Source organism: Ochotona princeps, chromosome 18, assembly GCF_030435755.1.
Source record: "Ochotona princeps isolate mOchPri1 chromosome 18, mOchPri1.hap1, whole genome shotgun sequence".
NCBI lineage: Eukaryota > Metazoa > Chordata > Mammalia > Lagomorpha > Ochotonidae > Ochotona > Ochotona princeps.
This window is the reverse complement of record NC_080849.1, coordinates 12,533,463-12,555,899: the sequence shown is the minus strand read 5'-3', so window position 1 is coordinate 12,555,899 and position 22,437 is coordinate 12,533,463. Positions and strand designations below refer to the sequence as shown.

Sequence of the window (22,437 nt, the reverse complement as noted above, 5' to 3'; positions counted from 1 at the left end):
AAGGCATCGGCCAGCCATCCTGGAGACCCAGTCTGAGTTCCTTGCTTCCAGATTCAGCTGCAGCTGAGAACTGTTGCAGAAATTTAGTGAGTGAACCAGACATTGGTAACTCTATCTGCCTCTCAATGCAGTTTTTGAAAGATACATTTAGTTATTTGAAAGGCGGAGTTAGAATGAGAAGCAGAGTCTGAGAGAGATGTTACATCTGCTGGTTCACTCCCTAAGTGTCTGCAGTGGCCAGAGCTACCACTGTCCAAAGCCAGCAGTCAGCAGCTTATTCTGGGTCTCTTTCATGGGTGCAGGGTCCTGAGGACTTGGGCTGTCCTCTGCCGATGTTGCAGGCCAGCAGCAGAGAGCTGGATTGGGAGTGGAGCAGCCGGACTCAAACCAGCATCCATATGGGATGCCAGTTCTGTAGGTGGAGGCTGAACCTACTGTGCCACTTGGATGGCCCCACAATGCAATTAAAATATATATATATATATATATATATATTTATTTAGCATTGAGTCCAGGCACTGTGGTACAGCCAGGAAAGTGGTAGTTTGCAGTTCCAGCATCTCACACCAAAACACCTGTTTCAAGTCCTTGCTAACATCTTGGGAAAGCAGCAGATGATGGTCCACGTACTAGTGCTCCTGCTGCCCACATCGGTGAATCAGATGGCATTCCAGGCTATTGGCATCTGCCTGGCCCAGCTCTGGCTGCTATCGCCCTCTGGGGAATGAACCATGGAATGAAGCCCTGTTTCATTCCCTCCCTCTCTGTCTAATGTTCTGCCTTCCAAATAATCTTCCAATAAGAATCTTTAAAAAAAGTTTTTAGCCATAATAACAGAAAACAAACAAACAAACAAACAAACAAAAACGAGTCCAAACCAGTTGCTAAAGGTTGCCTGAATTTCTTCCTAACTGCACAGCCCTGGTTGACTGCTTTTAGTGACAGCCGAAAGGGGTGGGCTTTTGCCATTAAGACCGATTTGCAGACTCCTGAAAATCGCCATAGAGAACATTCCCACTGGAAAGCAGGGAAGTTAGTGTTACTCACTGGAGAGCCCCTGGGCCCAGGTGCTCCTCTTTCTCCCTGAAAACACAAAGGGCAGGATTAGCTTCCTGGGCCACACAGACACCACCACCTGCAACCACCTCTCTGCCCAAAGCAACGGATATTTTCTTTAGGAAATGTAGGTAAGATTGACACGAGGCTCTGGGGACCGCTTATTTGAACAGAGCTGCTTGGGTCAAGTGTCCCTCATTCTGATGCTTCCCAAGGCCATATATTTGCAACCCAGATCTGACAAGAGGAATGTTTGCATTTCCAAGTAGCGTGTGATCACACCAACTTTGTAAAGACATGCACGCTGACTTCTTCATGAGACAGGGAGCAGGCAGCTCTCAATATGAAAGCAGCCACACGCAGACAGAAACTCCTATTGTTATTGTTAAGTGTCTGAAAGAAATAGGACAATAAAAACAGCCATATAAAAACACACTATTTAGAGACAACCCCCCCCCAGATGTGATTATCATAATATGGAGGCTTTAAAAACATCTGTAGTTCTTTTCCCAGGGTTGATTTGGTGGTTGTCTTTGTTTTTAGGGTTAGTTTCACATCTGAAGACAATTTCTTCATGGGTCTTGTGGGGGCGGGGAGAGGTGGCAGCAAGTACAGGCTGAGTATCCCTTACCTCAAATTCTTGGGATCAGAATTAATTCCGATTTCTGGATTTGGGCATTTTGTATATTGTACCAATTGAGTATCCTTAACCCAGACGTCTGAAACCCAAATGCTTGCAACCATTAGTCACTGTGTGTGTCTTGCTCGTGTGCCAAGATTGCCCGCGTTAATGAGGGATGCTCAGCCTGAATGTCTGCCTCAACTCTGCCACATGCAAACCAGGGTGAGGGAACAGCTGGCCGAGCTTCGGCGATGCAGGAGACTCACCTTCAAACCATCTCTTCCTGGCGCACCTGGAGGGCCCTAGAAGACAGAGGAACCTGGTTTAACTGAAGACCAAAGCATGAGATTAGACAACACTCTCCCCACCAACAGTGAGTGGGTCTCCGTGATGATACTGACCACAGGGCCCCGTCGGCCTTGCTTAATGTGGGAGAGATCAGGAGATGGTCCCATGGGTCCCATTGAGCCCCGGGGGCCGGGCTGCCCAGGAGGGCCTGGCATACCAGGGAATCCTGGGCTCCCCTTTGGTCCTGGTGAGCCTGTAAATAAAGAAGGTTCCATTAACCAAAGGAACTTGAAACCTAACATCACCCTAATGGTTTCTCTATCTTCCGCTTTTGAGGGACTACTAGTCATTCAGATATGAGGTGCCTTAAACCATTTGTAGAAAGCAGAATTAAAAGATATTTATTTTCTGGGCTCGGCAGCGTGGTCTAGTGGCTAAGGTCCTCGCCTTGATGCCATATGGCTGCTGGTTCTAATCCCGGCAGCTCCACTTCCTCTCTATCTCTCCTCCTCTCAGTACATCTGACTTTGTAATAAAAATAAAATAAATCTTTAAAAAAAAAGATATTTATTTTGGTGCAAAATATTTTTGAAATCGTGCAAATTTTTTTTCATGATTCGTATTTTCATGATCTTTTATTGATGTTCCCTGCTATTTCCCAATTCCCACAATCTGCTGACCCAATCAGGCACCAGTCCATAAACATTTTACCTCTTTAACATCTTCTCTCTACCCTTGGTTACTGCAAGCTAGCGGCTGTCACAGCTGGAGCGTAGTTAAGAGTACAGGTGTGAATTAGAGAGATCTAGGTTTGCACCCTGGATATGTCTGTGGAGCCTTCAGTTTCTTATTTAAGGATAATAAAAATCTTGACATAATAAAAAAACGCACTTTGCAGAGGGGTTGCAAGTATGACATGAGGTTTTAGGGGCTGTTGGATGCACTGGTTAAGATATCAGTTGGGATACCCATATCCATCAAAGTGCCTGGATTTCAGTCCCAGTTCTGCCCGCCTTTCCAGCTTCCTTCTCTCTGCTCACAGTGAGCAGGTACGGCTCGAGAGCTTTAGGTCCTGGCCACCCACAAGGGGACCAGGATTGAGTTCTGGGGTCCTGGCTTTGACCTGGTGGCTGATGCAATTATTTGAAGGTGAACCAGAAAACGGAACCTATCTTTTAAATAAAATGAAAAGAACTACAAGATCTTCAATGTAAATATCACGTAGCCCTTCCTTCTTTTTGCTTTAACTCTTGCCTCAAAGTGACTCCCTCTACCTCCTACCCACCTTGGCTGCTTTCTGCATTCTTTACACTTCCACATAAACATTATTTTAAAAGTAAGCTCAATGTAAGGTGTAACTTCTCTACTTTTAATCCTTTGGGGCAAAAGCCTCCAGATCACTGAGGTGGAGCAGCAAAACCTCTCCGGTGTAGAACCCAGATAAATTCCTGCTACATTGCCCTAGATTTGTTTCAGATCCATGGCATGCCAGTGTGGATCAATGTGGGCAAGATCATTACTCCAAGGCACAAATGTACAGGTCATGCTTACGACCGTAGCTAGGTCAGATCACTCCCTATTCCCACAGCTCTAGCCTAGAGTAGAAAGTAAGATGTATATGTGCTAGAATGGCAGTCCAGCACTGGAGTAAGGCAGGCATGTGGAGAGCTGGCCTGTTCTTGATATGGGTGCACAGGTGCTGCTAAAAACTCGAAGTGGAGTATAAACACTGAGGAAAAGGCATTAGCACATCAGCCTCCTACTAATCCGGAGACAATAGCATCCCACCAATGGAGAAACTGGAAAAATCCGAACACTCCAAACAGCAAAGGTAAATACGACCATAAAACCCAAACCTAACCCAATTTTTCCTCTTACATCAACTTAGCTCCCCACACCAATGCCAAGACATAAGGGAGGATATCCATCTCCAAGAGTCACTACTGGGCACCTCAGTCTCCGCTGGTCCTTTTCAAACAATGTCTCGCATTGAATAAAGAATGCTGAGGCACATAAAAATGCAAAAGCAAAAACAAACAACAAAGCGTGTTCCAGCGAGACAGCAATCAGACTCCAAGGTAACTCAGATGTCAGGGTTGTCAGACAGGGGTTTTAAAATAACCATGATTCATGTGCTAAAGGTTCCAGTGGAAAAGAAAGGCAACTTCAACGAGCAGATGAGAAACCTTAGTAGGGAGACAGAAATGAAAGACAAAGTTGCCAAATGGAAGGGAATTCCAGAAGTCAGTGACAAGCAGATTTCTCAACAGATTGATTGGATTGAGGAAAAAATAAAGGGCAAAGTCAGAAGTGATTCTAAATGAACAAAAAAGAGAAAAAAATAAAACAGAGGGCTTAGAAGAGGTGGGACAACATCAGTCTAACATTCAGACAACGGAAATCCAAGGAGGTAAAGAAAACCATGCAATGAGTTCTTCTAGCACGCAGAATAGAGCTCAAACTCCTTACCCTGGGACCCTGTTTTTTTCCCATCTTTCTCTCCAAGCACTTCTCAGCCTCCATTCTACCTGAATAAACCATGCTGCATCAGCCAGAGTAGACCGCCCACGTGCTGTCTCTATCACACTGTAATCTCCACAAACCACAGATCTTCAAAAGTGCCTCAACAACTCTTTGCCTGATCATATCACAGTGTGTCACGATACTGTGTGTGTATGCACAGTACGCGTATACTATTTATAAACAGCATCGCCCTCTGGACATTTAAACATTATGATACATAAAAATCTAGGTTTCTGGCTTGTTTGAAAACAGGAAGGACTAAACTCTGGGCCACAATTCCATTGCTGGCACAGCTCACCAGTCTTACGGAAGGGTATGTCCATTTGTGTTTCCTGGTTTGGTTCTGTTCTCCTTACCCCCAGCTCTTTGTATCTGTCTTTGCTGAGAATTGGTTTTGTGGCTGAGATTCCTTATTGATAGTCATTTTGTTTCTTTTCCTTTTCCCCAAATCCCTGAATCAACCAAGCTTTGGGACTATAATGGGTTTAAGAACAAATGATGTGACTGTTTTTGTGCATGCCTGATGAATGAATGCTTGTGTGACATGGAGGTTAAGCGTCAATCCTCTACTCTCAACCACACAGAGAGGTGTGGACACCCACTTGGTGCTTTGGGCTGCGGATACCCCTTCCTTTTGTGCAGGACACAGCATGTCTGCCACACAGGGAGGATTCTGGAAAACACCTTGTTGGCTCTTCCAGGAGGCCGTGGCTGGGTGAGCTGGGGGCAGCACCTTGGCGCAGATGTCAGCATGCAAAGGTCTGCAAGTCGGGGGGAAGAGAAAACGGAGAGCACGCCCTGGGAACATTTTTAACATAAAAGCACAAAGAATGTCCTGTCTTAACTATTTGGAAGTGCAACTTAGGAGCATTAAGCACATTCACATAGTTGTTGACCAGACCTCTAGAACTTTCTTGTCTCATAAAAACAAGCTCTACAACCACTGGACAGCTCTTCTCCACCTCCCTCTCCGTTCAGCTCTGGGAACCACGACTCTCCCGACTGTGTCTGTGACTCTGACCCTTTTAGACAGCTCCCCTCATGTAAGTGGACTCACACGACATCTGTTTTTAACCAGTTCCAGTCATAGGAGCAGAATGTCCTCAGGGTTCGACATGTGTGACATGTGGCAGAATTCCCCTCTTCCAACTGAATGATACTCCATTTTCACACACGCATCACATTTTATCTTCCCACTCATCTGACGGTCATGTAGATAATGCCAGCCTCTTAGCTTTAATGAACACAATGAATGCAGATGTGCAAATATCTTTTACATCCAACTTAAAATTCTTTCAGGTAAGCATCCAGAAGCAGGGTTACTGGACCTCATGCTCACCTACTTATTTTTTTTGGAAAAGCAGATTTACAGAGAGAAAGTTCACTGCTCAAGTGGCTGTAACAGCCGGAGCTGAGCTGATCCGAAGCCAGGATCCAGGAACTTCTTCTGGGTCTCCCACACGGGTGCAGGGTTCCAAGGCTTTGGGCCGTCCTCGATTGCTTTCCCAGGCCATAAGCAGGGAGCTGATGGGAGGTGGAGCAGGTGGAATGAACTGACGCCCATATGGGATCCTGGCGGATGCAAAGCGAGGATTAGCCACTAGGCTTTTGCGCTGGGTGCATGCTTACAAATTTTTAATTTTTTGAGGAAGTCCATACTGTTTCCCACAGCAGCTGTACAGTTCTGCACTCCTACCAACAGGACACAAGTGTTCCAAGTTCTCTGTATCCCAGGCAATACTCATTCACACTCGTTTTCTCTCTCTTCTTGTAGTGGCCATTCTAAAGGGTCCAAGATGATGGTAGTTCTGGTTTTACATTCTCCAATGACTGGTGATGTTGAGCATCATTTAGTGTGCTTGTTGGCTATTTGCACATATTCTTTGGAGGGGTATCTATTGAAGTCCTTCACATCTTTGACTTACTGCCCACGTCTGGTAGACAGCACTAACCTTTCCTAAGATGACTATACAAATTGTCTGCCTTTTCTTTTTTTTTTTTTTTTTTAAAGATTTACTTATTTTTTTTATTGCAAAGTCAAATATACAGAGAGGAGGAGAGACAGAGAGGAAGATATTTTGTCCAATGATTCACTCCCCAAGTGACTGCAACGGCCAGTGGTGCGCCGATCCGAAGCCAGGAGCCAGGAATTTCCTCCAGGTCTCCCACGCGGGTACAGGGCCTAAAGCTTTGGGCCATCCTTGACTGCTTTCCCAGGCCACAAGCAGGGAGCCGGATGGGAAGTGGAGCTGCTGGATAACAACCGGTGCTCATATGGGATCCTGGCGTGTTCAAGGCGAGGACTTTAGCTGCTAGGCCACACCGCCGGGCTCGTAAGCTGCCTTTTCACTCTACTGATCCTTTTGTTCGATACACAGAAGTATTTCAGGCTGGTGCAGTCCCATTTATTATCTTTTTAAATTGTCTTTGTTTTTGGGATCACATCCAACCTGTTACTGCCAAACTCAATGTCAGAGATCTTTCTTCTACATTTTCTTCTTAGTGTAATCCTTTTAAAAAAGATTTATTTTTATTTGAAAGGTAGATTTGCATAGAGAAAAAGGAGGAGGAGGAGGAAGAAAAGAAGAAAGACAGAAATAACTTCCGCCCATTGTTTACTTCCCATATTGCAGCAACAGTTGGAATTGGGCTAGTCTGAAGTCAGGAACCATGAACTTCTGGGGTCTCCCATGTGGGTGTAGGGGTCCAAGAATGTGGGTTTTTCCTGCTTCCCTAGACATATTATCATGGTGCTGGATTGGAAGTGGAACAGCTGGAACTTGAATTGGTACCCATTTGGGATGCTGGTACTGCAGCTGGAGTCTTAATTTACTATGCCATGGTGCTGGCCTCAGTTTCATGTTTTACATGTAGATCCTGAAGTCATTCTGAGTTCATATCTATACAAGATATTCATAAGAGCTTGCCTCCATTCTTTTTTCTTAAAGTTTTATTTATTTTTATTGGAAAGTCATTTATAGAGAGAGGGCAGGAGATACAGAGAGGAAAGATCTTCCATCCTCTGATTCACTCCCCAAGTGACCACAATGGCTGGAGCTGAGCCAATCCAAAGCAAGGAACCAGGAGCTTTTTCCTGGTCTCCCACATGGATGCAGGGTCCTAAAGCTTTGGCCATCCTCTACATCTTTCCCAGGCCACAAGCAGGATAGGAAGCAGGATGGGAAGTGGAGCAGCTGGGATTAAGAAGTGGTGCCCATATGGGATCCTGGCGTGTTCAAGGTGAGGACTTAAGCCACTAGGCTACCATGCTGGGCTCTTTGCCTCCATTCTTTTGCATATGGAAATCCCTTGAGTCCTAAGCCACGCCAAGTCACCAGCTCTCATAAGAGCCCTGATCATGTGGTACTCAGGATTGCATTCTCAGAGGACCAGGCTTAGGTCAGGTTGCTGAGTCAATGCTTCTTGCTAAATGATTGCCTCAAAGAGACTGCTTAATGGCCGCACTTTCCTTACGATTTGTCTGTGTGTCATTTGAATGCACAGTCACTGCTTTCCAATCTTAGCCACTACTAAGACAGAGCACAGTGATAGCACAGCATGACTTCCAAAACTAACCAAAGAATTTAGATTTTTCACGTTTAGAGAGGCTTTCTTTAGGTTGTAGGTTAAGCCCAAGTTAAAGCCAGTTAACATTGCATGCAACCATGCCCCGATGCCGGTCGCTGGGTGTATCCTAAAGTAGTTTATCTGGGAAGGGGGCCAGATGCCTCCTGTCACTAAATGTTGCATCTCCAATACCAGAAGGATGATTCAGAACTTCCGAGGTCACAGTCTTTAAAAGCAGGGGCTTAGATGTACATATGACTACACATTATACACAATAAAACTTCCCCTACCACTGAAACTAAGGGATCCCAAACCTCTCAGTGGTCCAGTGTGGGACTCATTACCAGCTATGGGCTGGACTTGTATGTAAGAGGAGGAGAAATACCATCAGCTTCCTAGCTGCCTCGATGCATGTCAATAGAGGGGGTCACCGATGTGAGGAGCGAGAAGGAACCGGGGCTGAAATTCCTTCACACAAGCACCTCATCCATTACCAAAGGTCCTCCAGGCTCACTTTTGACTCCATCAAAGACCCTGGACAGCTCAAAATGTGTTAGAAACCACATGGCAGAAAAGAGGAGAGGCAGGAAACCATTTACTGGGAAAGCCAGCCAGCCAATGGCTCTGCTGTTCCCGAGGCTGTCCTTCCGTCAGGAATAAACAGACTGGCCTGGAGACAATCATCCTACAGGAAGCCAATCAAGAGCATTCCCTTAGGGAAAAGCCAACACTGTGCTAGAAACCAGTTCACAAGCAGAGACCCTGTTGTATTTAGAAGCAGTGAGAAACTTCCTGGGGGAGGCATCTGCTGGAGGTAAGCCCACTCCCATTCAGTGTGTCCAAGGCCACAGGAGTGAATGAGAGAACCAGCCATAGTTCTGGACCATTCTATTCTCTGCATGGACTCAGGCCACTAGCATTGGATGGAAATCAGGAGTCGAACACACAGAAAGTGAACAGAAACTACATCTTAAAGCCTATGGGAAGAACTCCAAGCTTTTCTTCTTGTTGACTTCTCCAGCTAAAACCTGCTCATGTCATGTCTGCATTGATCTATTCTACCAGTGTTCCCTGGCCAGAGTAAATCCCAACATGACCAATGCAGGTGACGGTGACTTGCCCCTGTAGCTCCCACAGCAGTCTTGGCACACCTCCCTGGCCGCATGTGAGTGCTGCTCTATCCACTTCCATTCACCCTGGGTGTCTTGTCTTTCCAGCAGGAATTTCAGGAGGATCTTCCTGACATCTGGGCAAAGAGAATCAGTGACAAGACACTCGACGGTTCTGAGGCACCTGCTTACACTAATCTAATTTTTTTATTGGTGTAAAAACAGCTGCTGATTACCCATTTACGATTGAGGGAATGAAAATAAAAAGACCTTGTGATTAACTTTCTAAAGTTCTCACTGTATATGTCCTAATGCAATAATAAAATCTTTGAAAACTTCAAACTAATACAGTGAATTTTCCAAATAGTATACTGAATAAAAGGAGCCAGACAAAAGACAAACACGTTAAAAGATTCCACTGACTCTTAATTTCAGAACAGGAAACACTGCAGTGGAGGAAAGCAGGCTAGTGCTTGCCTGAAGTTGGAGATGGGGAAGCTGACTGACTGCAAATGGTTAACAAGGAACTTTCTGGAACAATGAAATCCCCTGTATCTTGACACAGTTACAGTGTGACGGATGTATGGATGAAAACATTTGTCAAAACTCCTCAAAATGCCTTCTAAGTGGTTATATAGTTCACTACAAACAAGTTGTGTCTCAATACAGTACACTTACCATGGTAACTCTAGCTAGACACAACAATACACACAGAAGCGCAGGAGTTAAACCAGGGGAGACAGAGGACTGGGGAGCAGTGCAAAGGAGGCCAGTTCTACAGGTGGGATCTGGGGAGGGAAGCCCCCTGGGATGTTCCATGCCCTTCTGCGTCTGTATGCTGGCTTTTTTTTTCCCAGATTGAGGTTATAAAACCATCTTTACTTGCTTTCTCTTTCAATTGAAGTGATCTCTAGGAAGTATATACAATCCCATTTCTCCTAAATGGCTCTCAGTTATAAAGGTCTCTTGGCTGCAGGGCCCAGATGTGTAGCAGCTGCCTGGATTCCGAATCAGGTCTCACCTGTGGAAGCTGGCAACCCAGGGCAGCACCCCCCAGCCTGAAGCTCATGGCGAGTCTTAGCTGGTGACTGTCACCACCTGTGCCCTTCTCTTCCATACTCACCAGGAGGACCCTGGCCCCCAGGCAGGCCAGGAGGTCCTGGAAGGTAGGCGTTTGAGGCCAGCACTTTATTGCCACTGATATACTTGCCCAGGTCAGCAGCATTGTTGGGGAGCAGAGCAATCTGCAAAGAGGAGAGGAGATCTTGGTCAGGAAGCAGCAGCTGCACCACAGGGAGGCCCACTGCTTTTGTGTTGTTGACAGGGGTTGCAAAATCTCTTCCTGACACACCTCCCCATAACAACACACAAGCGCATGCAAACAGACACACACACACACACACACACACACACATCTGGGTACTTAAAAAAGTTACTGTAAAACAGAATTAAAAGATAAATTTCAGTGCAAACATTTCTGAAAACCATGCATAGCTTTCCTCCTAATATTCCAATTTTCTACAGCATTTTCAAGACTCCACTGTATACATGGATTTCAAGGTTTCTCACCCCAAAACTAAACTTAAGATTTCATTCCTCATGAACTTCTTGAGGAACCTTGGAAAAGAACTTAAAGGAACTACAGAGATTCTTTTTCTAGACCTAGAAGCTTCCTAGCAACAACAGGCAGGAGATCACGCAGCTGGAATCCATAGAGACTTCAGATTGGCGGACACCACTGCAACCGCTGTGACCCTAACCAGTTGACCTCACCTGCTCATCCTCCCCACTTGCTAATTAACTGCTTTATGTTGTAAATGTTTCCTGAAGATCTATGTGCCAGGTCCTGTGCTCAGCTCTATGACCAAGATACACACACTGCCCTTGAGGGACAATCCAACTTGTGATCCAGGAACCAGATGTGGCTGAGAGCTCACCTGCACACCCCACAAGTGACCTGCAGCCCACAGGCAGTAGTGATCACAAGGGGTTTAAAATATGCCTGCCAATTCTTGGAGAATTTGTCCTTCAAAGGCAGGCTGGAGTTTGCCATGTAAATTCTTATGAACAGAATGGGACAGAGGCGGCTGTGTGCGGCTCCTGGGCTTCACCACGCAAGGTGCTCAATGCTGATTCTGTTGCACTGCTCACTCTAATCTAGAGGAATGGCATGAACAAGTAACTTTCACTTTAAAGCCAGGCCAACTATGTATCTAGGAGGCCTCGGGTGAGACCTTGCAGGGAACAGGGAGCAGGGACACCCACCGCTGAGGCTTGAAGGACTGAGGACAGAGATGTCCATCAAGTGCCCAGCCCAGGATGCTGGGCAAGCTGTGTGCTCGGTGAAGCATATCCAAGGTGATCAAAATCCAGCAGAAAGGGGCACATGCCTGTCTCCTGCAACTCCAAACTAGAGACTGCCACGACTTTCTTGAGCCCCTTTCATTTGCCCCCTCATCCTCCTGGACAATACCCAGCTTGGGCATCTCCTGCCCACAGAGTCACAGAGGCCCTGAACAAACTCTATTTCAGCCTTTGGGTACTAGGCTCTAAGCCCAACTGGGGTCGTGTGCCCTTGAGAGGCTTCTGCTGCCTGGACACGGTCAGAGGTGACCAGGCCGCTGTGGGACCCTGCCCTGTGGGGTTCAACCCCAGCACAGAGCCCACAGTTACAAATGGCACAAAGTTCTTCCTCTAAGTCCAGCATCAACTCTGAAGCACCACTTTTAGAGGGAAGGAAATGAGTCTACAATGGAATATCGATTTGAACAGTGTGGTCTTCACTGCCTGCCCTCACACAGATGGTGACATTTGTCACCTCCTGTCTGCTTCTTTGGGAGCATCTTTCTTTTCCCACAAGGGGTTGCAGACACACTCAAGGATGCTCACAGGGCACTCCAGGGAAAGTAGGGCCTGCAGGGGTCTTTATTAAGGAAGGTACCATTTCAGAGAATAGGTCACCTGGCCTGACAGTGCCACAGCAGGGTAATGGAGTCAAGGACAAACCCCTGTCCCTCTCAACCAGTGGCCTGAGGAAACCCCATGAGAGACAGCAAGATGAAGGAAGTGGATGACACTCCAGAAGTCTGACAGTCAAGGACCCAGGTGCACTCGAAGGGCTCTACAGATGTGCCGCCCACGAGGATGTCTGCTTGCCAAGGTCCTCAGCCTCCTGCAGCAGGGTCTGTGCTGAGCTCAGGGCATCGGCAAGGGCTGCATCCAGCACCTCTGTTGGGTAACACGGTTCAACCTCCAGCACAGCTCCTGTTCTGTTGCTAGGCAGATGCTGGGCCTGGAGCCAGTCCACACAGCTCTGAGAGTTGATAATTTCTCCTAGTAACAGGTATAGACCTCCTTGTCAATGGAAGAAATCCAACATGAATGAAAAGCAAATGTCAAGGTAACACGAGGGTGCTTCAAAAATATCATGGAAAGATGGAATTAAGTCTATTGTGGTTGGGCCTGGTATGGTAGCCTAGTGGCTAAAGCTTTCACCTTGCACACACCAGGATTCCATATGGGTAGCGGTTCTAACCCCGGCTGCCCTGCTTCTAATCCAGCTCCCTGCTTGTGGCCCGAGAAAGCAGTCGAGGATGGCCCAAAGCCCTGGGACCCTGCACCCGCATGGGAGACCCAGAAGAAGCTCTGGGCTCCTGCTTCGAATTGGCTCAGTTCCAGCCACTGCAGTCACTTGGGGAGTGAATCATCGGACAGATCTTTCTCTCAGTCTCTCCTCCTCTCTGTATATCTGACTTTCCAATAAAAATAGAACTTTAAAAAAAAGGTTTATTGTGGTTTATTTTACATTTCAAAAAAATTATTGAAATTCATGCCTAGCTTTCTCATAACATGCATGACCTCTGACCTTCAAGAGTCCTCCCACACATGCAATTTGCACTTCAGTAACAGGCTTGACTTGGTACATCTCATGCAAAACAAATCCTTCCAGCTTCTTTGTGAGACAACTGCCCTGGTCCTAAACCCCACGAGCTCTGTAACAAAGCACCCATGAATGTTCTACAAGGAAAAGCCACTATGACATGCAAGAGGGTGTTTGTTGCATCCCCACTGCCTGGCATGAAGAACACCCTGACCCACGAAACCCATGGGGCTGTTCCTGCCTCAACTTCCCCATACACCTGCAAATCACCTGTCAGACTCGCTGAGTCAAGAGGTCCTTTTCCCATTTGAATGATGCTGGGGACGCTATTGGAGCCTCGTGTGGCCCCTCAACAGGCTGTGCTTTCCTACTTGGAGGTCTGACTGTAACGGGGCCCACATGCTCCTTCCGGGGTAATCCTTCCCCTGGGCCTCTGCAGCCTCCTCTCACCCATCATGTAGTCCCTGCAGCAGGTGCACAAACCACACTCATACCATCAGCAGGCTCCTTTGGCCCTGCTTTTCTTGAAGGCTCAATAGGCTCAAGAGTCACTAACAGCTAAATGACAGGTGTTGTATATGTCCCCAAACTCCCTTCGTCACCACACAGATGTCCCTTGGGACAATGTTAGAGAGCAAGGACTCTTATTGACTTAAATCATCAGCAACAGCTTTGTTAGCTACCTGGACTCCCCTCCATGTGGGATCCCTTCTGGATGCTGTATCTCCTCACTTTACTCATAAAATACCTACTATCCTGACTTTTTTTTTTAAAAGATTTTATTATTATTGGAAAGCCGGATATACAGAGAGGAGGAGAGACAGAGAGGAAGATCTTCCATCCGATGTTTCACTCCCCAAGTGAGCCGCAATGGGCCGGTGCATGCCAATCCGATGCCAGGAACCAGGAACCTCCTCCAGGTCTCCCACGCGGATGCAGGGTCCCAAAGCATTGGGCTGTCCTCGACTGCTTTCCCAGGCCACAAGCAGGGAGCTGGATGGGAAGTGGAGCTGCTGGGATTAGAACCGGCGCCCATATGGGACCCCCAGGGGGCATTTAAGGCGAGGACTTTATCTGCTAGGCCACGCCGCCGGGCCCACTATCCTGACTTTTTAAAATTAATCATATCCTGCTCCTAAGGTAACATGTTGCCCATCCGTGCATACCAAAACACTATTGTCCGGTCTGGTCTGTTCCATACGCAAACCGACAGTTCTCTGAAGCTCCTGCTTTGCAGGTTGCTGGTTCACTTCTCATTTCTTCATGAATTAGCTGTTGGCAAACTGACGGCATCTCACCCAGGGCATTGCCCATAGTTGCGTTTTGCTGACTACACAATCAAGGCACAGCCCAGCATGTCTGCACACTGTTTAGTTCTGTGGAGCTGGCCATGGTCCAAGACATCCGGCACCTACTTCTTGGCCAATGTGGATTTGGGCACACATCCTGCATTCTCTTCTGCACAGAACAGACGGCATTAGCAACATTAAGCTGGCATTAAAAACCAACTGATGAGTCAGACACTGGCCCAGGAGTAAAAGGTAATGGGCCTGGGTTTCATTTCTGGTTCCTTGGCTAGTTATTTCAAGTCTGAGAATAACTTACAGTGTATGGTGACAAATATGATTGGGAACATGAAACTGTTCCACCAAGTGCAGCACCTTTTAACAGGTACATTTGAAAATGAACTGCTCCTTCTCACACTCCATGCATGTCAACGTTTGCTCTTAGCTTTGGTATAAGTCTGCTCTCCTGCAAGCCAACTCAGTTTGCATGACACTCGGACACTGAAACCACCCATGGATTTCTAACCCCTTCCAGCAGCTTGACACAAGCTTTCCAACTTTTTTTCAGTACTTCCTGTCTCATAGATGACAAAGATTATATGGACCTGAAAGGCAAGTCAGACAAGGACTCAGCAACCGCCAAAAGATTGCTCTGGCCCAAAAAAACACTTGCCAGTAGAACTTGTAGATTACTTACAGTAGGAAATGGTGGGTGCATTTATGCCTTGAGACATAGAGCAACTGACTCCCCGTAAGCTGCACACTTCACAGGGGTGGAAAAACCTTTTTCTTGCCAAGGGCCATGTGCATATTTATAACATCATTCATGGGTCATACAAAATTATCAGCTTAACAAAAATTACCCTGCTGTAGACTTAGTGAAATTTGAGTCCCATCTGCTGCTGCCTTGGCAGGTTCCAATATAATGATTCTGTAGGCTTCATACAGCCCAAGGGCTGCACATTCCCCACCCCTGCAGAAAGCAAAGCAGCTTCTTCCATGAACCCTTTCCTGGATTTGTTCTTTAAGTATAGATATCAATCCAAGTTCAACCTGGGAGGACTGTTACGAGAAGTCCTTACCTACAGCTGTGTATTTATACAGATATGTTCTTGCCTCAATGCCCCTGTTAAACCCCAAACTATCTCGGGTCAGACGCACGCTCTACTCGCTAACACACATCATGCACACACCTACATCTGTGGCAGTTGGTCACATCTTCAACAACATCTGGAAGGCCTGCAAAAGCGTTTCACTTCTTGGCCTTGTTTGCTTAAATGGCAGCTGTGGTTCTCATTAGGGGTTGATCACATGTTTGTTGAATATGGAAAAGAGATACTGTCCCATGCTTACCCTTTGCCCTGTAGAGTAACTGGCTGTCACAGCAAAACAGATTCTATTCACCTCTTTGATGTCCTAAGAGCCTTGAGTGGAAGGAATTAAATAAACACACTGAAACGTTTATGTTTTACCAGTGCCAGAGCAACTTCTGTGTTGCCGACGTGCTGACACACCGACTGCCGTCAACTCTGACAGATGGTGTTTATTCGGGTACAGGACAGTGGTTGGAGAAGTCCGGTCACCGGCTCCATCACGGGGCATGCTCACAGCAGAACCATCTGGGAGCGCTCACCGCCTACCAGGCACTGGTGGAGTATCAAAAAGGTGACTAGTTCTAGGTCTGGGCGACACGAGGCACACACAGAGCTGCCGTCCTGGGTGCACAGCGCCCAGGTAAAGCATGGATTATCATTTTTAAATGTAAGAAATCACACAGCTGCAGAAACTCACCACCAGCTTAGGAAACTGCGTAGAGAGGATGTTCTCTGGAGAGCAAACGTAGATGCAACATCAGGGAAAATGGAGCTACATCAGTCTGCCCCAGAACACCATGGCTACAGGGCTAGAGACTGCAGTCATCACAGTTCAACCCAAGCCCTTATCAGTGCATGTTTATATGTTTATTGTTTTGATAAAGATTTATTATTTATTTGACAGATGAGAGAGAGAAGAGAGGTTGATTTCTCCATCCATTTCCCTCCACAGATGGCCCTGACCAGCCAGGGTTGGCCAAGGCTGAAGCCAGGCGCTCCATCTGGGTCTCTGAGTCACAGGCATCTCATCCATCATCTGGTGACTTCCCAGGTGTATTAGTGGCAAGCTGGATCAGAAGTGGAATAGCAGGGACTCGAATCAGCACTCCCATATGGAAAGCTGGTATCTCGAGCTGTGGCTTGGTCCTGCTACACCACAGTGCCAGCCCCTCAGGGTTGTTTAGGGAATCATCTCCTTTAACTCTTCCCTGCGCCTATGCTTTGAATAGGATGTGGCTGCCATGGAGGCAGATGTTAAATCCCCAAAGTCAGAAGCCAATGGTTCCAAGAGGACATTTACTAATCCAACTATAGTGTTTCAGAGGTGGGCCTGGGTTGAAGCTCCTTAGAGCACTGGGGCGTGTCCCTGCAGACTGTTAGGAAACAAAAGCCCAGTGGTGGATGCTGTGCAATGGCGCAATTGGCTAATCCTCAGCCTGCAAGCATTAGCATCCCATATAGGCACTGGTTCAATGTCCTGGCTGCTCCACTTTCCATCCGGTTGCCTGCTAATGGCCTGGAGAAGCAGTAGAGGATGGTCCAAAGTTTTGGTATCCTGAACCCATATGGGAGAAACTCCTGGATCTTGGCTTTGGATCAGCTCAGCTCTGGCCATTGTGGTCATTTGGGGAGTGAACCAGCAGGTAGAAGATCTGTCTCTCTCTCCTTCTCGCTTTAAATCTGCCTTTCTGATAAATAAACAAACAAATCTTTAAAAGCCACGTGGAGTGCAGCCTCTCCCTGCTTTGGGGCTTGCCACCCCTACCTCCACACATGCTCCACCACCACACCCTGCAGCCTCCCCAAGTGGCCAGATACATCGGAAGTGTCCAGTGCGGACTGTGATGGTACAGACTATGAACCAGCTCAACTCCCTTCCTGATCAGCTTGCCTCAGGCAGCTCCTCACTGCAAGGCAAAGCTCATGAATGTGCTTATCTCATTGTCCCTTTAGGGAAGCAGCTCTGAGGGTGGGTGGACAAAGCCCTCACCCCCACCTCCATCCACACCTAACTGGATCGACTGCAGTGGATGGGCAAGGTAGATCAGCAGTCACTTCCTCCTAGCTCTTAAATGTGCCTCCACTTCTTCCCAGTTGGTCGCGTCTCTGACCCCGCGTGTTCGGCACATACCTTCTGCTTCAGCTGCAGCACCGTCTGCTTCACCTGGTGGAACTCCTTGCATGAGGCACAGCAGGTGCCGACTCTCACTGTGTTCTCAGGCTTCTCCTCGCGCCCTGCGGAAGGAGACAGGCTCAGCCCTCCAGGCGGGAAGCTGGAGAAAGCACAGGTCTGTCTTGCAAGCATCAGGAATGTCGGTGTCGGGGCACAGTGGCTGAGGGTGGCACATGTGAAGGATCTTGCTTTCACACTTGTCTGGCCCTTGGCAGACACCCTGGGTCAAGGACGGGGACAGTAGGTCCCTGCCACCCCTGAGGCTTGGCTGCTACCACTTAGAGATCCAGGAAGACTCTGGTCTTCCTCTCCCTGTGTGCCATGGCCCTTATTAGTGCACTTCCACACAGCAGGCTTTGTAAATGACATGATTTATGATCCCCTTTGCTGGGCTGACGTTCACACACCATAAATACCCTGCAGGCTCAGGAAACAGGCCCCGTCTTTATGGCCTGGATAATCCAGGGTTCCAGTGGGAGTGAGGCCAGGTGATGGATCACTGGCAAGAGATGTGAGGATGGGCAACCTGGCCTGATGGTTGTATACCAGCACCAGGGGCCCCACTAGCCCACTGGGAAAGGCTGCAATGGCCACTTAGGGCACATTGGGTACTCTAAGATATTCTGTAAATGTCCAGACGATGTTCTGCTAAAGAAAAAAAAAAAAAAAGAAAAGAAAGAAAGGATATATGGTAATAGGGCCAATGAGTGAGAACGCAATCTTCCTGGTGCTGGAACAGACCACGTGATCTTGCACCTGGGAGGCTAGACACTGAAGTCAAATTCAAGGCAGAAGGTGGCAGTGGAGTGGGCGATGGGTGAGGGCAGGGTATGTGCTGTTGCCAACAGGCAGGACTACATAGCTGTCCTAGCTTAGCAGGGCTTTGTGGCTGGGCCAGGCATCCTGTGACAGAACCACCTTGGTGGTCACACAGCACCTTCTGATCATCGCTCAGACTGCCTGGCTTGCATGCTCACTCTGCCATTCCTCTCTGCAGTGGTGCACTCTTTCTCAGCTCCACTTGTTGAGTCCTCCCACAACCTCAACTGAGTGTTCCACAAAGTGCCTCCTTTTCCTCCCTTGCAGACACGGGGGTCCCGTGGAGTCGGGCGGCATCTCCCTAGCATCCCGCACACGCCACATCTTCCAGGCTTCTGTGTGAGCCAGTGTGCATGGCAGAGTATAAGAAGTGCAGTATCGCTTCCTCCCATCCTACAGGGTGGAGGCTCAGAAAACAGGGGTGGAATTGCACTGTGAGCAGACTTGGGGCCTCTCTCTCCAAGGTCATGTTGGAGTCTTAGCACATGACTTCATTTAGACACATGACCACTGCAGACATAATATGAGTTGGAGTGAGGTAGGATGGGCACCCAATGTCCAGGAACTCCCACTGGGCATGTCCTTTCTCATGCAAATGCCTGGGATGTTTTCTGAGCTTCTGTGGCACACAGGGCACCCAGAGGAGTCACGCTGTCCAGCAGACTGGAACCCTCTAGCATGGGACATGCAGCAATGGTGTAAGGACAAGGTGGGCGGATTTATGGCTCTGTGAACCAGAATTCTAGTCCTGAGGCTAATACTCAGTGCCTTTGACACTGGGGAAACCACAGCCTTTATGGCTATCTGCTCCCTGTAGGGTGAAAGAATGACTCCATCATTTAGAGTTGGAGGGAAGATTCAAAATAACAAACCATAGTGCCTGCTCCACACACCTCACCACCTGCCATGGTTGGTATCATGGGTTCTAGTTCAGAGAGGAAGGGCACTCACTCTCAGAGGGTAAGAGGAGGGACAAGGACCCAAGCTATGTGGGTGCAGAATTGGGACATGCAACCTGTCCACACAGCTGCAACTCACCTTGCAATTTGCTTATAGTCAATATGGAGCTAAAAACCACCTCATGCACACGACCCTCCTTTATGTAGAAACCTAGATGGACATGTGCGAATTTCTAGTTCTCTCAATGAATGCTGTGGCCAGGCATCTGAGCAGACCTGGACGCCCAATGGTTCTCCCATATGTTCCCATTTCAAAGGTGCAGTTTCACCGATGCACCACATGGAGGCGAGAAGATCTAATTTTTATGGACTGAGCAGAGCAGAGCAGACCAGTGCATACTATGCAGCAGAAATTTAGCGTCTTAGCTGTCATATTAGCAACCTCTTATCCACTTAGAAAAACCAAAGCATGCTCTAAAACTCTTTATTATGGGCAGGGTCGCAAATGAGCATGGCACATTTGTGGTGGAAAGCTCGTTGCACAGACTGGTATCCAGGTAGTGGTGCTATGTGATCATCATCTGGGGGACTTCACCCACGCTTTTTGCACCTGCTGTTCCCTTCCCATCTGGGAGTGGAGAGGCAACAGTGGCTGCATTTGACAATGCTCCCTGGGGGACTCTGAGGCTGAGTGGAGAGTGCAGCTGAAAGTAAGCCGAAACACCTGGTCATGCAACACCTTGAGCCCTGAGGAGTGGCATTTGGGGGTCACACTTCACAGTCTTGGAAAGCAAACAATAGGCAGAAAATAAAGATCAGCAGGTGCATTACCAAGGAGGGCACATTTCTCCAGAGTGTCTCCCCAGAGAGGCTCCACAAAGTCTCTGGAGTAACTGATCTGGCTCCAGTCATTTGGCATTGGCAAGGTGGGTGGCAGTCTGGCAGTCCCCCTAGGGTGTCTCAGTGCCCACCCTTTCCTGCACTCTAATCACCACCCCCCCCACCACCTTCTACTTCAACATCATAGACATCAGGCTACACAGGGAGTTAATGAAAAGCAAACCAGGCACAGGAGAGGTGACCGTGGATCACATGTTGACACAGAGCCGTCTCCATCATGATGTTGCTGGCTTTGGGGGCTTAGGAATTGGTTCGGTAGATGGTGCACAGTTGCCTCTGAGGTGGCGGTACCCAGTGCAGCTCACAGCTCACCTGCCAGATGCTGCTGTGGCTCTGCTTACAGGGTCTGGAAGTTAGGTGTATTTTTTTTTTTAAGATTTTATTTATTTTCATGGGAAAGTCAGAGTTACAGAGTGAAGGAGAGACAGAGAGAAAGATCTTCCATTCCTGATTCACTCCTCAAGAAGCCACAACAGCCGGAGCCGAGCTCTAACAATGTTCCAGCCAGGCAGCCACTAGAAACATGACATAGGGACAGAGTCCATGGTCATGTGGGACCTGGTCCCAGACCTTCTAAAGGAACTCATCCTGCCAACAATGCATGGTCAGTTGAGCCCACCTTGCTCTCAAGTTCATTCTGGCTGGAGGCCGCTACCACCACACCACGTGGGGCAGCATCTCACGTTTTTATCCCTGGGCAGGCAACGCTAACTTGGCTGGGAGATCAGAGCTGCCTCACAAATGAATGCTGGGTATTCAGCACATCAGGGCGTTCCCTCCGAGTGCAGTGTCTGTTGTGAGCCTCTTTCGCCTGGTCTCCCCTCTCCCTCTCGCTCTCCTTCAGATACATGCAAACCAGCCAGTGGGGGGATTGCACAGTCGAGTGACATACTGACTCTGCTCCTCCATGCTGACCGGAAGGGGCGGTGTTCAGAACCTATACACCAAGTATGGGTTGACACTTGCGCAGCACACAAAAATGCTTTGCTAAGCGACGTAAGACAATATACAACCATTGGTTTTTGGATTTAAACAAAATTCCTCTGTCAGTTTGGCATAAAAGTTTCTAAACATTCTCAATTTTTGTTTTTATTCAGTCACGAGTGAAATAAATATTTAAGGACAGGCACAGGGCATGCCCTGGACTTGGAGTAGCACTCATGGGGATTGCTCCCTTACAAGGACATGTTGCATCTGTTTTCTCCGTGGGATCGCAGTGCGCCTGGCCTCCTCTCTGCTCGTCCTGCTGTCGTCCAAACACTTAACAAAACCTTACTCTTCTCTCCATCTGCCTGCTGGGGTATCCCTGCCTCTGGCTGCACACTGGCCGGTCCCTCCTGGCATCAGGCTCACCTTGCCATTTCCAGTGTCTTTAACTCAGACGTCCCTGCCCAGGTGCCACCTGCAGTCCACGCAAGTGCCCCTTCTTGGCCAATGATCCCAAAGTCATGTGGTCAGACTCCCAGGTATATCTGTATGCAAGCTATGTTCCACCTAACATATGATTTAAGTAGTAATATTATAAAATATATGCTTTATACACATTATATATACATAACACATACAATCATCATGACACATGAGTACTTAGGAACCTTATACATCACAAGAAATATCATTATATAACAGCTTAACTTGCACTATACATGTCTATATAAGCGCACATTAAATAATTACAGTGTGTAACACATAAACCCCCTCCCCCGCCGTGGTGATCCAGACAGTGGACGCCCCGGCAAGCAGGGCGTTAGCTCGCTCACCAGTGTCGTTGGGGTACTTGTCCGCCCTGGTGCACGTCCTGCCGTTGTCCTCGCGCACATAGCCCTCCTGGCACTCGCAGCGGTAGCTGCCCACGGTGTTGACGCAGATGTGCGCACACAGCGTCTCGTTGCTGACGGCACACTCGTCGATATCTGTTGGGGACCAAATGCAGAGGCTGCTGAGGCAGGCACGGAGTACTCACTTCCGGCAGCACGGCTGATGCTGGGCTGGGCGCCTCTGATCCCGTCTGCTGGACACGGGGCAGGGAAGCCCTGAATTCAGCATGAGCCACAGGCATGGGCTGGGTTTGACGGCAGCAGCAGGGACAGTGTGAGCAGGTTACAGGTGGCTTGGTGGCCTGGGTGCTGCCAGCCTCCTCAGTGAGGCCAGCAGCAAGCAGCCACAGCACGGCCTGCTTTACGTACTTTGCCAGAGGATCTAAGACAAGGAACCAGAGACC

The 22,437-nt window shown here is 48.1% G+C and overlaps 1 protein-coding gene across 1 annotated transcript in view; it reads right to left on the bottom strand.

Moving 5' to 3' along the window:
• CCBE1 (collagen and calcium binding EGF domains 1) overlaps positions 1–22,437 on the bottom strand; it is a 193,249-nt gene that overhangs the window by 1,942 nt on the left and 168,870 nt on the right. Inside the window, exons 5-10 of the mRNA XM_004579459.2 lie at positions 21,977–22,129; positions 17,557–17,660; positions 10,289–10,409; positions 2,080–2,219; positions 1,945–1,980; positions 1,048–1,083 (exon numbers count right to left, since the gene is read on the bottom strand). Coding sequence (XP_004579516.2) covers positions 1,048–1,083; positions 1,945–1,980; positions 2,080–2,219; positions 10,289–10,409; positions 17,557–17,660; positions 21,977–22,129 — 590 coding nt within the window. The remainder of the gene's footprint in view (positions 1–1,047; positions 1,084–1,944; positions 1,981–2,079; positions 2,220–10,288; positions 10,410–17,556; positions 17,661–21,976; positions 22,130–22,437) is intronic.